The 15,483-nt window shown below is 53.9% G+C and overlaps 2 protein-coding genes across 4 annotated transcripts; one reads left to right on the top strand and one right to left on the bottom strand.

Annotated features, from left to right (window-relative positions):
• Positions 1 to 2,898: 2,898 nt before the first annotated feature.
• On the top strand, positions 2,899 to 10,433 carry SYVN1 (synoviolin 1). 2 transcript variants are annotated; one of them, XM_017893621.1, is made up of 16 exons: positions 2,899 to 3,252; positions 4,090 to 4,238; positions 4,456 to 4,548; positions 4,634 to 4,786; positions 4,928 to 4,976; positions 5,358 to 5,461; positions 6,112 to 6,238; positions 6,336 to 6,435; positions 6,512 to 6,577; positions 6,671 to 6,787; positions 6,884 to 7,047; positions 7,330 to 7,458; positions 7,539 to 7,706; positions 7,793 to 7,979; positions 9,003 to 9,154; positions 9,229 to 10,433. In XM_017893621.1, the coding sequence occupies exons 2-16, from the start codon at positions 4,107 to 4,109 to the stop codon at positions 9,333 to 9,335; spliced, it is 1,848 nt and encodes a 615-aa protein (XP_017749110.1). In that variant the 5' UTR covers positions 2,899 to 3,252; positions 4,090 to 4,106; the 3' UTR covers positions 9,336 to 10,433. The 2 variants fall into 2 exon arrangements, with proteins under 2 accessions (XP_017749110.1, XP_017749101.1); XM_017893612.1 differs by having other exon boundaries at positions 7,536 to 7,706.
• MRPL49 (mitochondrial ribosomal protein L49) lies at positions 10,342 to 15,482 on the bottom strand. 2 transcript variants are annotated; one of them, XM_017893678.1, is made up of 4 exons: positions 15,306 to 15,482; positions 13,055 to 13,205; positions 12,095 to 12,219; positions 10,342 to 11,981 (listed from the first exon to the last, which is right to left on the bottom strand). In XM_017893678.1, the coding sequence occupies exons 1-4, from the start codon at positions 15,381 to 15,383 to the stop codon at positions 11,835 to 11,837; spliced, it is 501 nt and encodes a 166-aa protein (XP_017749167.1). In that variant the 5' UTR covers positions 15,384 to 15,482; the 3' UTR covers positions 10,342 to 11,834. The 2 variants fall into 2 exon arrangements, with proteins under 2 accessions (XP_017749167.1, XP_017749161.1); XM_017893672.1 differs by having other exon boundaries at positions 10,347 to 11,981; positions 13,055 to 13,240; positions 15,266 to 15,398.
• Between the last annotated feature and the right edge of the window lies 1 nt (position 15,483).

Genomic DNA, 15,483 nt, shown 5'->3' with positions numbered 1-15,483 from the left:
ATTGAATTCTAGAGACACTCAAGAGGTAGAACCAACAAGATGTCCTCTCTTGCCTAATGTACCACTAGAGTTTCCTAACTGGTTTCCCTGCTCCCACGTTTGCCTTCCTCCCCACTACAGATTATTCCAACACAGGAGCTGGAGTGACTTAATTTATTTTATTATTATTATTATTTTTTTTTTTTTTGAGACGGAGCTGCTCTGTCGCCCAGGCTGGAGTGCCAGTGGCCGCGATCTCAGTCACTGCAAGCTCCGCCTCCCGTTCACGCCATTCTCCTGCTCAGCCTCCGGAGTAGCTGGACTACAGCGCGCCCGCCACCTCGCCCGGCTAGTTTCCCGTATTTTTCAGTAGAGACGGGGTTTCACCGTGTTAGCCAGGATGGTCTCGATCTCCTGACCTCGTGATCCACCCGTCTCGGCCTCCCAAAGTGCTGGGATTACAGGCTTGAGCCACCGCGCCTGGCCTATTTTATTATTATTATTATTATTATTTTTGAGATTGAGTCTCGCTCTGTTGTCCAGGCTGGAGTGCAGTGGCATGATCTCGGCTCACTGCAAGCTCCGTCTCCTGGGTTCACCCCATTCTCCTGCCTCAGCCTCCTGAGTAGCTGGGACTACAGGTGCCTGCCACTACGCCCGGCCAATTTTTGTATTGTTTAGTAGAGATGGGGTTTTACTGTGTTAGCCAGGATGGTCTTGATCTCCTGACCTCATGATCTGCTTGTCTTGGCCTCCCAAAGTGCTGGGATTACAGGTGTGAGCCACCACACCTGGCCTGGAGTGACTTTATTACACCTAAGTCAGAGCATGTCACACCTCTGCTCAGCACCCTCCAATGACTTCTCACTTCACTCAGGAAAAGCCAACGTCCCTGTGATGGCCAATGCAATCTTGCCCTGGCCTCTCTCCTCCTACATACCCTTCACTAGTTCCACTATAGCCACACTCATCTCCTCCAACAAAGTAGCACCGCTCCACCTTTATTGAGCTGTAACTCTTTACCCAGACATCCACTTGGCTCATAACCTCACTTCCTTTAAGTCTGCTCAAATGTCACCTTCTCAAGGAAGCTTACCCGATTATCCTCGCTGATACTGCAACCAGCTTCAAGTACCCCACCACATCCTGATCCCCTTTATTCTGTTCTACTTTTTTCCTATAGCACTGATCATCTTCCAGCACATTAGATTTTTCACTTATGTCTATGGTTTGCTGTCACATCTACTAGGATAAGCTCCATAAAGGCAGAGATCTTTATTTTGTTAAGTGACATCCTAAGTCCCTAGCACAGGAGACACTTGATCCATATTTGTAGACTAACTGAATAAATGACTTAATTACCAGTTTGGATGTGGGGGACAGATAGTGAGCATGATGCCCGTTTCTGGAGCTGGGGTGCGGACAGTGTCTAGGGACACTGAACTGTTTTAAAAGCAGGATAGATCCCAGCTGGAGACCAGACATGGAAATCATCAGCACCTGGGTCAGGGGGTGGAATGGAGCAGAGGAAATCATGCAGGAAAAGTAAAAAGAAGGACATCAGGTAAAGAGGAGAGGACATATGCATAGCCAGAGAGAAAAGAGGAGCAGAGACATGTGGATCACAGAAGCTTAGGGAGGAGACTTTCAAGAAGGGGAGAGAGGTTGAGTCAAGCAAGGGTTGAAAGCCAGCCATTGGATGCAGTCACTAGAAAGTTACAGATAGGCAGGGTGTTGTGGCTCACGCCTGTAATCCCAACACTTTGGGGGACTGAGGTGGGAGGATCGCTTGAGCCCGGGAGGTCGAGGCTGCAATGAGCCCTGAGGGCGCCAATGCACTCCAGCCTGGGCGACAGAGCAAGACCCTGTAGCAAAAATAAATAAATAAATGAAAAGAAAAGGGGGAAAAAAAAGTAATACGTGGCCTTAGGGGGAAGACAACTCTGACTGGTTATAAGCCGAAGCTGTCAGGTCAACAGGTGACAGGGAAGATGGCTGAGACCAACAGCACAGAGATTTAGAGGCTGACAGACCTGGCGCCAATCCTAGGACAGGTTTTGATAAGCCTCTGAATTTCAATTGCCCCACGTTTCGGGGAGGGGTAGCACCCCCTAGCTCATAAACCTTAGTGATTGATGATTAAGTGAGATGACGGAGGAAAACGCAAGACACAAAGTGGATGCATTGGCTCCATTTTGTTAATCAGCGGGCTTAGTTGGCTGCGACCCAGACACCAACTAAAATACAGTGCAGCCCAGGACCAGTGGGGGTCTTGCTTATGGCTCAGAGCTGAACAATACACGGATAGCAAAACCAGAACCTGAGATGGGGGCAGGTCTGCGACCTGAAGTCAATTCCTTTGCACAAACAGAACACTTCCGTCCCAAGATTAGCAGGAATTAATCTCCCAGTCTCGGGTACACCTGGCTGCCCCTCCCTGTCCTGGCGCGGCAAACGTCCCCGGAGGCCAGCCAGGGCTCACCCGCCCAAGGACTGTGCTTTCCCTACTCTTCAGCCAACTGGAGCGGGACCTGGGACTAGGAAACGCAGCTGTCCGCCCCTAACAACCACTCACCTGCTTTCCCCTTTCTATAGGCCAGCAAAGGTACTTTCTTTTTCTTATTGGTCCGCGTAACTTATCGCAACCAATCGGTGGCAGCCACGGGACCCAACTCACTCCCACACAACTTGGGGGGTGATCATGGAGAAGACAAATTTTTGTTTTCCGCATCCAGTTCTCTCAGAGAGCACCGTATTTGTCAAACTGTTGTGACTCTCCCTAAATTGAGGTTCTTAAACATTTCATTCCCCATAGGCTTGTACAGTCTGTCCCTGGCCTACTCCCCCGTCCAGGTGGTACAGCCCTCAAGCTGCTCCACCTCCCAGCCGCTCGCGGGGCCGAGTCCCCCACTAGGCGGAGGCTACTCGGCGCAGGGGCCATACCATCTGTGACTAATAAATAATAGGGGGACCCCCACACAACGTCCCACTGTTGCTCTATTACCTTCTGACCACCTCTCGGACCTCTTGCCCAGCCCTTCCCCGTAGACACGAGCCCCAGATACGGTGGTGACACCATTGCTATGGACCCACGTAGGGCGCAGTGCGAGCCAGGGCAGGACGCATTTGGTACGACCCACGCCGCGCCCCGCGCTGCCGGAAGTGAGGTGTCTGACCCCCGAAGTTCCGGTTCGCAGGGGGTGGGGAGTGTTGTTAACCCGAGCGGCCGCCGCAGTCGCGCGGATTGAGCGGGCTCGCGGCGCTGCGTTCCTGGTGAGTGGGGCTAAGTCTGGCCCGAGTTGTGGTTGGGGTCGGGACCCGAACCTTCCCCTTGAGGGCTCCGGAGTGGGCGCGGCCCTCAGCCCCGCCGCCCGCTTTTGGCCTGTCAGCTGGCCGGAGACCTCAGACGCCGGTGCGGCCGCTCTGCTCAAGCCTGGGCCCTGCCTGCGACGCCCGCAAATCCTAGTACTCACAGGTGCGCGGCCGCGAGGGCAACCCGGCTCCTCCCGTCCCGCTGCTGCTCTCTGCCGGTCGGCCGTTCTTGTGGTGCCCTGAGTTGACACTACTCCGGGGGTCCGGGGACCCCCGGATTCCAGGCTGACGTTCCCCGCCCGCTCCCGCGGGGCGCGCGTCCGAACTGCCCACCCTAACACAGCTGTCACCGGCGCTGTCGCCTGCCCAGTCTACCCTCTGTGCCTTGGCTGCTCAGCCCTGGCCGCGCGTTCCCGCCCCTGAAGCAGATTTCTGCTGTTGCCTCCCACCCCATCTCCTCCACCGGAGGGTCAGCGGTGCAGCTCCCCCTCCTCCAACACTGCAGCTTTTCCTCATCGCCTCCCTAGAGGAGGCGGCTTGGCAGGCAGCGTGGAAAGAGCCCTAGATTTGAAACAAGACTGACCCAGGTTCCAGGCCTTGCGTCAGTGTGATCACTTAACCCCTTCAAAGCTTATTTGTAAAATGGAGAAGAGTAAGCTGTTCTTGGTCTGATGATTTCGAGGGCGAAATGTGATTCCCCCCTCTCCCCGCTTTCTCCTATTGATTGAGGCTGTGCCAGGCACCGTGCTATTTTGCACAGCAGGAGCATCACATAAGTTATTTTCTTGCCCCATTTAGGTCTCCGGGCCAGGGCAATGTTCCGCACGGCAGTGATGATGGCGGCCAGCCTGGCGCTGACCGGGGCTGTGGTGGCTCACGCCTACTACCTCAAACACCAGTTCTACCCCACTGTGGTGTACCTGACCAAGTCCAGCCCCAGCATGGCAGTGAGTTCAGGGCTCAGGGAGGGAGGAACTCCCTGGGAGGGAAGGAGGAGTCTGCCTGGGCCAGGGGCGGGGCTAGAGGTCAGGTAAGTAGGGAAGTAGCCGCCAGCTGTCTAACTTTGAATAAACTGTGATTAGGATGTGGAGGATCCCGAATGATGAGTCCCAAGCAGAGGAAAGCGGAAAGTGACCTCAAACCATAGCCTCTCCCCACTCCTAGGTCCTGTACATCCAGGCCTTTGTCCTTGTCTTCCTCCTGGGCAAGGTGATGGGCAAGGTGTTCTTTGGGCAACTGAGGGCAGCAGAGATGGAGGTAAGATGTCGGTTGCCCCAAAGGTGAGGGCAGGGTGCTGGGAAAGAATGTTTGGGATCCACATTATTCCCTGCCTGGCCCCCAGCACCTTCTGGAACGTTCCTGGTATGCCGTCACAGAGACTTGTCTGGCCTTCACCGTTTTTCGGGATGACTTCAGCCCCCGCTTTGTTGCACTCTTCACTCTTCTTCTCTTCCTCAAATGTTTCCACTGGCTCGCTGAGGATCGTGTGGACTTTGTGAGTCGAGACAGGGAGTTGTGGAGCAGGTGGAAGCCAGGGAGTGGCCAGCGGGCAGGCTTAAAGAGCAGCAAGGGCTGGGTTGATGATGTGGGGTGAGCCCCAGGCTTCCTGACAGGCCTCTTGTGTGCTCTGCCTCAGATGGAACGCAGCCCCAACATCTCCTGGCTCTTTCACTGCCGCATTGTCTGTGAGTGAGATTCAGGGGAAGGGAGGGGGGGATTGGAATGTGAACAGTGGACCTGTACTCCAGAGCACAGGCTACCCCCCACAGCTGTACAGGAAAGATAATTTAGGAAGTTAATTTGCATAGTCTCTGTCCTGTTCCACTCCAGGGCTTCTCAACTGCCTGGGCCCTCAGCCCTTTGCCTTCTCACCTGCAGCCTGGGCAGCCCCAACGACTCCCCCTCCCCCAGGAAGTTCCCAGAGGGCCAGGTTCAGTGGAGTGTGCCCACCTGACTAGCTCACTGGGGCCATGGTAGGCTGGAGGGTGGGGCTGTCGTAGAGCATTAAATAGCTGTTGGGCCCTGGGCTGACCTCCCCTACCCCGCATGTGTGGGGGTCCCCACAGCTCTCATGTTCCTCCTGGGCATCCTGGACTTCCTCTTCGTCAGCCACGCCTATCACAGCATCCTGACCCGTGGGGCTTCTGTGCAGCTGGTGTTTGGCTTTGAGGTAAAACTGGCTTGGGAGGTTGAGAGGACAAGCCCGAGGTGACCCCACATGCGCTTTGAATAACCCAACAGACCCTTCCTCAGCACCTGCTATGTGGCCAACCTGTGCTGGCCACCAAGGGGCAGTGATCAGATATGGCTCCTGCCCTCCACACACTCACTCCTAGGTGATTGGGGAGGAGCACAAAGAGCCTAGGACAGAGGAGGAACCCCAACCTGGGGCTCAGGAGAGGGTTCCTGGAGGCTTGTGCCAGAGCTAGCTGGTAATGGACAGGAGAGGATTAGCTCGATGGACAATTGGAGGCGTGTCCCTGGCAGAGGGAGAATGTGTTCAGTGACAACAGCTTGTATTTGTTGAATGCGAATTTCACACCAGGCCCTGTGCTGAGCTCCTGACCTGCATCTTTTATTTAGCAAGACAATACTATTATAAAGGAACAGTTAATTCTGTCATTTTATAGATAAGTAAATTGAGGTTCATTGAGTTGCCAAAAGTCACAGCTAGTAAGTGGAGGGGCTAGGAGGACCCTGGGTGTGTCTAGAGCCTGTGATTGTACCACTGCACCTGCTGTGCAGAGGCTCGGGGGGCAGTGTGGGTGCAGCAAGGGGGAGCTGTGTGTTTACATCCCCTTCGTCCCCCTCTCCCTTCAGTATGCCATCCTGATGACGATGGTGCTCACCATCTTCATCAAGTATGTGCTGCACTCCGTGGACCTCCAGAGTGAGAACCCCTGGGACAACAAGGCTGTGTACATGCTCTACACAGAGCTGTTTACAGGTAAGAGGGGCCTGGGCCTCTCCTGATCTTGGACCAGCATACTCCACTCTGCCTCCTGGCCCTGTGACCTGCTGCTTTCTGCATCCCCTCCCCGCAGGCTTCATCAAGGTTCTGCTGTACATGGCCTTCATGACTATCATGATCAAGGTGCACACCTTCCCACTTTTTGCCATCCGGCCCATGTACCTGGCCATGAGGTGAGCCCAGCCCTATCCCCTGATCCTCCCGACCTGATCCCGTCCCTTCTCCTGCTTTCACTAACTGTCCTTTCAGACAGTTCAAAAAAGCTGTGACAGATGCCATCATGTCTCGCCGAGCCATCCGCAACATGAACACCCTGTAAGTAGGCTTGTCATGGCTGCTGTCCCAAGCTGTGTCCTGGGTCCCTCTGCTTCCAGCTCTGGATCTGATACAGCCCGTCATCCTAACCAGGTATCCAGATGCCACCCCAGAGGAGCTCCAGGCAATGGACAATGTCTGCATCATCTGCCGAGAAGAGATGGTGACTGGTGCCAAGAGACTGCCTTGCAACCACATTTTCCATACCAGGTGGGAGGGGCCCTGGGGAATCTACACAGCAGGGCACAGGCCCCAGAAGGCAGGCCCCTAGGGACCTGCTGACCTCTGCCTGGCCTTGACCCGCAGCTGCCTGCGCTCCTGGTTCCAGCGGCAGCAGACCTGCCCCACCTGCCGTATGGATGTCCTTCGGGCATCGCTGCCAGCCCAGTCACCACCACCCCCGGAGCCTGCGGATCAGGGGCCACCCCCTGCACCCCACCCCCCACCACTCTTGCCTCAGCCCCCCAACTGTGAGTGTCCCCTTGTCTGGCCACCCAGCACACCACTGGGTACTTGCCCTGGACTGGGTATGGAAGATGCTGGGAAACTGGAGAGTCCCTGCCCTCCAGAATCTCAGTCTGGGCCAGGAAGGGATGGAAAGATGAGAAATAGATGCTTGCAGTTAGTGTGACCAGTGCTGGGCTCAGGGCCTGTGGGAATAGGACAGAGCTTGCAATAGTCAGGCCCTCTGCCTGGGAGTTGGGTCTGTGTCCATTTGGCCCTTTTCTTACCTCCCTGTCTTCTCTCTGCAGTCCCCCAGGGCCTCCTGCCTCCTTTTCCTCCAGGCATGTTCCCACTGTGGCCCCCCATGGGCCCCTTTCCACCTGTCCCGCCTCCCCCCAGCTCAGGAGAGGCTGTGGCCCCTCCATCCACCAGTGCAGGTGAGCCTTTGGGTACTGTGACAGCCAGGGGGTGGCAGGGATGGAACACTCACTGACTTCTTGTTCCTGCTCTTCAGCAGCCCTTTCTCGGCCCAGTGGAGCAGCTACCACAGCTGCTGGCACCAGTGCTGCTGCTGCTTCTGCCACAGCATCTGGCCCAGGCTCTGGCTCTGCCCCAGAAGCTGGCCCTGCCCCTGGCTTCCCCTTCCCTCCTCCCTGGATGGGTATGCCCCTGCCTCCGCCCTTTGGTAAGCTGGGCCACTCTGGGTTCTTCTGGGGAGTGAGGTTGGTGTCTGGCCCGAGCAGCCCAGACTGAGCCTTTCTCTCTCTCCAGCCTTCCCCCCAATGCCTGTGCCCCCTGCGGGGTTTGCTGGGCTGACCCCAGAGGAGCTACGAGCTCTGGAGGGCCATGAACGGCAGCACCTGGAGGCCCGGCTGCAGAGCCTGCGTAACATCCACACACTGCTGGACGCCGCCATGCTACAAATCAACCAGTACCTCACCGTGCTGGCCTCCTTGGGGTGTGTCTGTACAGGGGAAGCAGAGTGGGTTTGGTGGGTCAGGAGTGGAGCTGCCAGGAGGTCCCCAGCAGTGGTTCTTGGCCTTTGACACCTGCCAATTCAGGCTACCTATCTACAGGTCCATTCAGATTCTCCAGGAGTTCTTGGTAACTCCTGGTGCCAGTCTATCCTCCCACTCCAGAAAGCACGTCTGGATCTAACTAGGAGTGATGTTTATTCGAGAGCTGACTTTGGATCTTACTCCTTTTTATTTCTCTAAAGTCAAATTATTCAGAATTTGCAGTGCTTTAGTTCATCATATGATATTCTCCTGAGAGGTAGTGACACTTAGATTGACAATTGCTGCCCCCAAACTGAGGGAGAAAATAATAGGAAGTCACTTGGAGCCATCCAGGCCCAAGTTCAAGCGCTGGTCCCATCACTTGTTTTTGACCTCTTACGTTATTTGAATAAAGGGGTCTTAATTCATATTCGTAAGTGATGTCTACTGCTGATGCGGTGGCTCACACCTGTAATCTCAGCACTTTGGGAAGCTGAGGCAGGACTGTTTGAGCCTAGGAGTTTAAGGGTGCGGTGAGCTATGATTGTGGCACTAAATTCCAGCTTTGGTGATGGAGCCGAGACACTGTCTTTTAAAAAAGTGACATGTACATAATGCCTGGCATCTAGCAGTGACAGCACAGGCTTGGAAAGGAACTTGAGTCCAAGGCTTGAGCACTGTGGCTTATTCAGTCGGTCCCCTATAAGGTGCCTGACTCCCCAGGGTGGAGACTGCAGGGTAAGAGTGAACAGATCAACAGTCCCTGCCTGCAAGCACCTTACAGCTAAGGGATAGAATCACTTGGCCCTTGAGTCAAGTCACCCTGTCTGAGTTCATTCAGCATGTTCACTTGTGTTTGCCAGGCACTGGGGCCACAAGGGCACATCATTCTATACTCTGTTCTGCAAGGCTCACCAAGGGCAGGAGAATGCCCAACCTAGGATGCCAAGGCCAGACCCGCCTCTCGTCCCTTCTCTTCCCAGGCCCCCTCGGCCTGCCACTTCAGTCAACTCCACTGAGGAGACTGCCACTACAGTTATTGCTGCTGCCTCCTCCACCAGCATCCCCAGCTCAGAGGCCACGACCCCAACCACAGGAGCCTCCCCAACAGCCCCTGAAACGGAAAGGCCTCCAGGTAGGTGTGATTGGCCTCCAGCCGGGGGAGCAGGGAACTCCTCTAGGTTCCACTTCCAGTCTCTTTGTCCCCAGCTCCTGAGTCAGTGGGCACAGAGGAGATGCCCGAGGATGGAGAGCCTGATGCAGCAGAGCTCCGCCGGCGCCGCCTGCAAAAGCTGGAGTCTCCTGTTGCCCACTGACACTGCCCCAGCCCAGCCCCAGCCCCTGCTCTTTTGAGCAGCCCTCGCTGGAACACATCCTGCCACCAAGTGCCAGCTCCCTGTCTGTCTGCAGCAGGGAGTAGTACCCCCAGCTCTGAGAAAGAGGCGGCATCTCCTAGGCCAAGTGGAAAGAGGCTGGGGTTCCCATTTGACTCCAGCCCTCAGAGTCCCAGGCAGCCATGGGGATCTCGGGTCAGTTCCAGCCTTCCTCTCCAACTCTTCAGCCCTGTGTTCTGCTGGGGCCATGAAGGCAGAAGGTTGAGGCTCTGAGAAGCCCTCTTCTTCCCCCACCCCTTTCTGGGAGAAGGGGCAGCCCCTCTGAGCCCTACTTGTATGTGTGGAGTCACACTGCAGTGCCGAACAGTATTAGCTCCCGTTCCCAAGTGTGGACTCCAGAGGGGCTGGAGGCAAGCTATGAACTTGCTCCCTGGCCCACCCGTAAGACTGATACCCATTTCCTTTTCTTACCCTGATCTCCCCAGAAGCCTCTTGTGGTGGTGGCTGTGCCCCCTATGCCCTGTGGCATTTCTGCGTCTTACTGGCAACCACACAACTCAGGGAAAGGAATGCCTGGGAGTGGGGGGGGCAGGCGGGCAGCACTGAGGGACCCTGCCCCGCCCCTCCCCTCTCCCCAGGCCCCTTTCCCCTGCAGCTTCTCAGGTGAGACTGACCTGTCTCACCCAGCAGCCACTGCCCAGCCGCACTCCAGGCAAGGGCCAGTGTGCCTGCTCCTGACCACTGCAATCCCAGCGCCCAAGGAAGGCCACTTCTCAACTGGCAGAACTTCTGGAGTTTAGAATTGGAATTACTTCCTTACTAGTGTCTTTTGGCTTAAATTTTGTCTTTTGAAGTTGAATGCTTAATCCTGGGAAAGACGAAGGTCTTTCCAGTTTAGAAAAGGCTCTGTACCAAGGAGGGACCACAGGAGCTAGGACCTGCCTGCCCCGTCTTTTCCCCTTGGTTTTGTGTTACAAGAGTTGTTGGAGACAGTTTCAGATGATTATTTAATTTGTAAATATTGTACAAATTTTAATAGCTTAAATTGTATATACAGCCAAATAAAAACTTGCATTAACAGTTGGTGGGGTTTGTCTCATGGAATCAATTAAAATCAGTGTCGGGCTCCTTGCTGTGGCTGTACACTTGAGAATGGAATGGAATCTCCAGGAGTTAGGGTTTCCATGGAAGCCAGCACTATCCTTGGGGACACCGTTGACCATTAACAGATTAGGAAGATGTGCCCATTTTACACATGGAGAAGCAGCCCAGAGTTCAGTGCCCTGCCTCAGGGCGGAGACCAAGTTGGGGAGCCAGGAACTGGGAGCTGTCTTAGCCAGTTTGGGGGTAGGGTGGGGTCTCAGGCCTTTCGCCCCTGTGACTCCAGTGAAAGCTAGTGAGCTGGGGTTGGGATGGGATGGCAGGGTGAAAGGTCAGCGTATTCCTGCCTGCAAACCCCTCCCCAGCCTTGATTCCAGGTAAGCAGGCTGGGGAGGATGGCCCTATGCTGGCTGTGAGGAGTTCCCAGCCATTCCCTTGTGGTCAGGCCAGCAAGTCTGGTCTGCAATGGAATAGTGACCAAGAATGGGCCTCTTAACTCTCTATGAGAAAGAGCCCAGGGCTAACGTGGGCACTCTGTGCCCCAGTGCCAGCACTGTACTTCAAACAGAAGCTCTCCAAGCCCCATGCCCGAGTCATCTGTGTTCTCCATAGCCTGTACCAAATAAGATCTGGCCTAGAGCAAGGGCTTGGGGATGTTTGCAACAGTGCGCTTTGGAGGGCCAAGGAAACAAAGTGCCCAGTGGCTCTGCCCTGTGCTACCTTCCCCTAAACTGGGTTGGGCTACTGCTTCCACCAAATAACAACTAGAATTTGAATTGCTGAGCCCAAGGAAAGGAAAACAGAACAGGCCAAGGTGGGCTGGGCACATGGCTCACGCCTATAATCCCAGCACTTTGGGACGCCGAGGTGGGCGGATCACTTGGAGTCAGGAGTTCGAGACCAGCCTGGCCAACATGGTGAAACCTCATCTCTACTAAAAATACAAAAATTAGCAGGTTGTGGTGGCAGGTGCCTGTAATCCCAGCTACTCAGGAGGCTGAGGCAGGAGAACCGCTTGAACCCAGAGGTGGAAGTTACAGTGAACCAAGATCATGCCATTGCACTCCATCCTGGGCAACAGAGTGAGACGCCATCTCCAAAAACAAAAAACAACAGGCCAAGATAGGAGGGAGAGAAAGCTGCTGACACCCCCCATTAGCCTTGTTATTCCTATTTGGTCTCCCACATTAGGCACTCTTCCCCAGCATGTACATAGGGTCCAGTTTTCTCCTTTATGCAAGGAAGGCCTGACCCCAAAGTCCTTTAGCCTTAGTTTCTGTATCCCCTGTCTCAGGGGCTCCAACACCCACCTCCCTCCTCCTGAGGCCCCCTAGACTTGATCCGCAGGGCACGTTGACATGCAGGCTGCTCAGCTAGGCCTCAGAAGCCTTTCTCCAAGAGCCAGGCTTTAAGCTCCTGGTCAAAGTAGCCCTTGATTCGCAGGGTACCTGTCACCTCATTGACCTGGGTGACGGGTGTCTTCCCCAGCAGCGGGCTCAGAAAATCTTCCACATCTTTCTGCAGGGCCTAGGGAAAGATGACAGATCAGGTCAGGCCAAGAATCTCTTCCCTTGAAAGGACTCCTGTCCCTCCAGCCCTGAAAGGGTCAGGCCCAGCCCCAGACCCACCCACCCACTTACCCAGATGTCCCCTTCCACTTTCCGGATCACAGTCATCTGCCGGTTGCCATGCGTGATGTCCTTGTAGACAGGGATGTTGTGCATCCGAGAGCGTCGTACAAAGTAGGGCAGGTTGGGTGGGGGGTCTGGGACAGGGAAAGACACTGTTAAATCAACTCTTCCTAGGTGCCATCCCACCTCAGCCCAGGTCCTTGCTCTCAGTCTGCAGAGGGCCAGTGCACCCAGCTGGACCAAGCCACCTCCAGACTTTAGGCCAGGGGGTCTCCTCTTTCCTTCAGCTTGAAGTCAGGACCAAATTGTTCACCCTGGTACTCTAAGGCCCCACACAAGGCCTGTCACTAAGTAGGTACTCAAGAAAACATGAAGTCAGGGACATGCCTCCCTGGACCTTTGGGTCCCCCTCTAGGTCAATCCTTGCCCTCCTCCACTGCGTCAGGGAGGCTGAAAGCAATCTCTGGAACAAAGAGATTGGGATTTACAAGCACTGAGCACCTACCATATGCTGGGCTCTGCACTAAGGGCTCTAGGTACTGAGCAGATTATCTCCATTTTGCTAAAACAGGGTTGGGTCAAGCTAAGTGACTAATTCAAGATAATATCAACGGTAAATAAAGCCAAATTCAAACCCAGAACTGCCTGACTCCAAGCTGTGTTCTTAATTATAGACATAGTCTCCTGGGGGGAAAGAAGGTCCAAGCTCTTGGGTTTTCTCTCTGTTGTTTACTTTCCCCCATATGGGAAAGACCCAATCCCAATAGTGTGGATGGATGAGTACCAGTGAACAACAGAGGACTCCATTCCTCGGCTCTTCCTCGGGCATGAGACAGATGTAACCCACAGGGATCGCAAAACAAGTCCTGAACCCACTAAAGAGTCCAGAGCCTCATGGGGGAGGCCAACCTCTGGGGAAGAGGTGATGCTCTATGAAGTTTTCAAATCATCCCTAACCACCCAGCTCACCTCTGGGAGGCTGCCAGCCACTAGGGGTAGGATAATGTTCATGTTTTGGGGGATCTGGGATCCTCGTAGCGGGTAACAGGCGCTCCACAAACTGATATTCATCCACAGACTCCACAAAGCTGGGGTAATCTGGAGGGCCCTGGGTCTGGCTCTGAAGCAAAACAAAAATCCCATTTCTCCAATAGCCTACACAACACAGGATGGCATAACTTCAGTAAGTAGAGAATGGAAACATTACAGGCAGAGAGAATGGCATAAATAAAACGCTGGGCGATCGGTGTGAAAGCTATCAGAATCAAAATGGAGTGAGTCACTTAGGTTAAAAATCCCAACAAACAGAGCTAGGGAGGGCCATGAAAAGACAGTTCTTGTGCACAAATACTTAATAACAAGAACTATCACAAAAGACTGCAAAAACCACAGACTTGCACAAAGGCCACTGCAACCTTACACAAAAAAGTATTTCTGGCTGGACACGGTGGCTCACGTCTGTAATCCCAGCACTTTGGGAGGCCGAGGCAGGTGGATCACCTGAAGTCAGGAGTTCAACACCAGCCTGGCTAACATGGTGAAACTCCGTCTCCACTAAAAATACACAAATTAGTCAGGTATGGCAGTGCGTGCCTATAATCCCAGCTACTTGGAAGGCTGAGGCAGGAGAATTGCTTGAACACAGGGGGCAGCGGTTGCAGTGAACTGGTATCATGCCACTGCACTGCAGCCTGGGTGACAGAGCGACAAGACTCTCAAAAATCAAAAACAAACAAAAATTTCTGCAAGGCCATCTGTCCAACAACTACCTGTCCAATCTTGAACTGGCACTACCCTTGTTATTCATCCTTGTAGCCAAGGATAACTATCTCAATACAATTATGTAATACTCTTTCTTCCTTTCCTTTATTTTTATTATTATTTTTGTGGGACGGAGTCTCACTCTGTCACCTAGGCTGGAGTGCAGTGGCGTGATCTCGGCTCACTGCAACCTCCACCTCCCAAGTTCAAGTAAGTCTCCTGCCTCAGCCTCCCAAGTAGCTGGGACTACAGGCACACGCCATCACACCCGGCTAATTTTTGTATTTTTTGTAGAGACGGGTTTCACCATGTTGGCCAGGCTAGTCTCAAACTCCTGACTCCAGGTGATCTACGCGCCTTGGCCTCCCAAAGTGCTGGAACTACAGGCATGAGCCACCGTGCCTGGCCCATTTTTCTGTTAAAAACCTTTGTCTTCTTTTACCTGCCTGATAAGCACATAGTCTACACCCATTCCCGAATAAATACCATTTTATTTTAGAGTCTGTTATTTAAGTTGACATAAGATAGCACCAGTTTTTGGTTTTCCACGGTGCAGGGTACAGATGGGATGGAAAGGAGGCTCAGATACTCTGAATGGTCTGCCTCTCTTAGGATTTCGGTGGGATTCAAAAGAGTATGTGTAGACTTCCGAAAAGTCAATCAAGCCTTTAGAAACTTAAGGCTTAACTTTCTGCCTCGGTTTTAGAAATAGATATTATTATTACATTGGCAGCGTAGCCTTGTTTGTACCTCCATGATTGCCTGGCTGGCCTTGCTCACCTAATCACATCTGTGATTGGATATAGTGGTGTTTAATCTTATGATTGCCTTAAGAATTAAGGCAATCAGCTGGGCGCGGTGGCTCACGCCTGTAATCCCAGTACTTTAGGAGGCCGAGGCAGGCGGATCGCGAGGTCAGGAGATCGAGACCATCCTGGTTAACACGGTGAAACTCCATCTCTACTAAAAATACAAAAACATTAGCCTGGCGTGGTGGCGGCCGCCTGTAGTCCCAGCTACTCAGGAGGTTGAGGCAGGAGGATGGCGTGAACCCGGGAGGCGGAGCTGGCAGCAAGCCGAGATCGTGCCACTGCACTCCAGCCTGCGCAACAGAACGAGACTCCCTCTCAAAAAAAAAAAAAAAGAAAAGAAAAAAAGAAAAGAATTAAGGCAATAATTCCCTACGCACACTCATGCTAGGATCCCGCCCCTTATCTGAAACGTTTTGGCTTATATACACAGTGCTAGGCACTGTGTTAAGTGCTCCCAAAGAGCACTGCAGTCTACCACTTTCCCTCTCGTTTCTGTATCTACACTCGATCGGGAGACAAGTTCTTCCGATCGAAAACGGCAAAACTAAGGCCCCAAACAGGAATGCCTTAGTTTTCGGGGTTAACAATGATTAACAGTGAGCCTCACACCCACGCGATGCCCTCAGCTCCTCGCTCAGCGCTCTCACCAACAGCCGTAGCCCGCAGCCCCGCTGGACACCGGTTCTCCATCCCCGTAGCGCAGCCCGGAGCATGGTAACTGCCATCTTGACCTCCCACGCCAGCCGTCTGTGCACGCAACTGTCTGGTCCCGCCCCCTCCTGCGCGAGCTGCCCGCCCCTGGCAGGCTTGCCTGTGCGAGCGTAA

Source organism: Rhinopithecus bieti, unplaced genomic scaffold, assembly GCF_001698545.2.
Source record: "Rhinopithecus bieti isolate Rb0 unplaced genomic scaffold, ASM169854v2 scaffold_1017, whole genome shotgun sequence".
Classification (NCBI taxonomy): Eukaryota; Metazoa; Chordata; class Mammalia; order Primates; family Cercopithecidae; genus Rhinopithecus; species Rhinopithecus bieti.
This window is presented reverse-complemented; position numbering and strand designations above follow the sequence as displayed.

Excerpts from the sequence above, each read along its gene's own strand:
- SYVN1 (XM_017893612.1), top strand. The coding sequence starts at position 4,107 with ATGTTCCGCACGGCAGTGATGATGGCGGCCAGCCTGGCGCTGACCGGG. Across the intron at positions 4,787-4,927 it reads CTGAGGATCGTGTGGACTTT|ATGGAACGCAGCCCCAACAT; the intron begins GTGAGTCGAGAC and ends GCTCTGCCTCAG. Across the intron at positions 4,977-5,357 it reads CTTTCACTGCCGCATTGTCT|CTCTCATGTTCCTCCTGGGC; the intron begins GTGAGTGAGATT and ends GGGTCCCCACAG.
- MRPL49 (XM_017893672.1), bottom strand. The coding sequence starts at position 15,383 with ATGGCAGTTACCATGCTCCGGGCTGCGCTACGGGGATGGAGAACCGGT. Across the intron at positions 13,241-15,265 it reads GCTGAGGGCATCGCGTGGGT|GCTATTGGAGAAATGGGATT; the intron begins GTGAGGCTCACT and ends TGTGTTGTGTAG. Across the intron at positions 11,982-12,094 it reads AAGTGGAAGGGGACATCTGG|GCCCTGCAGAAAGATGTGGA; the intron begins GTAAGTGGGTGG and ends ATCTTTCCCTAG.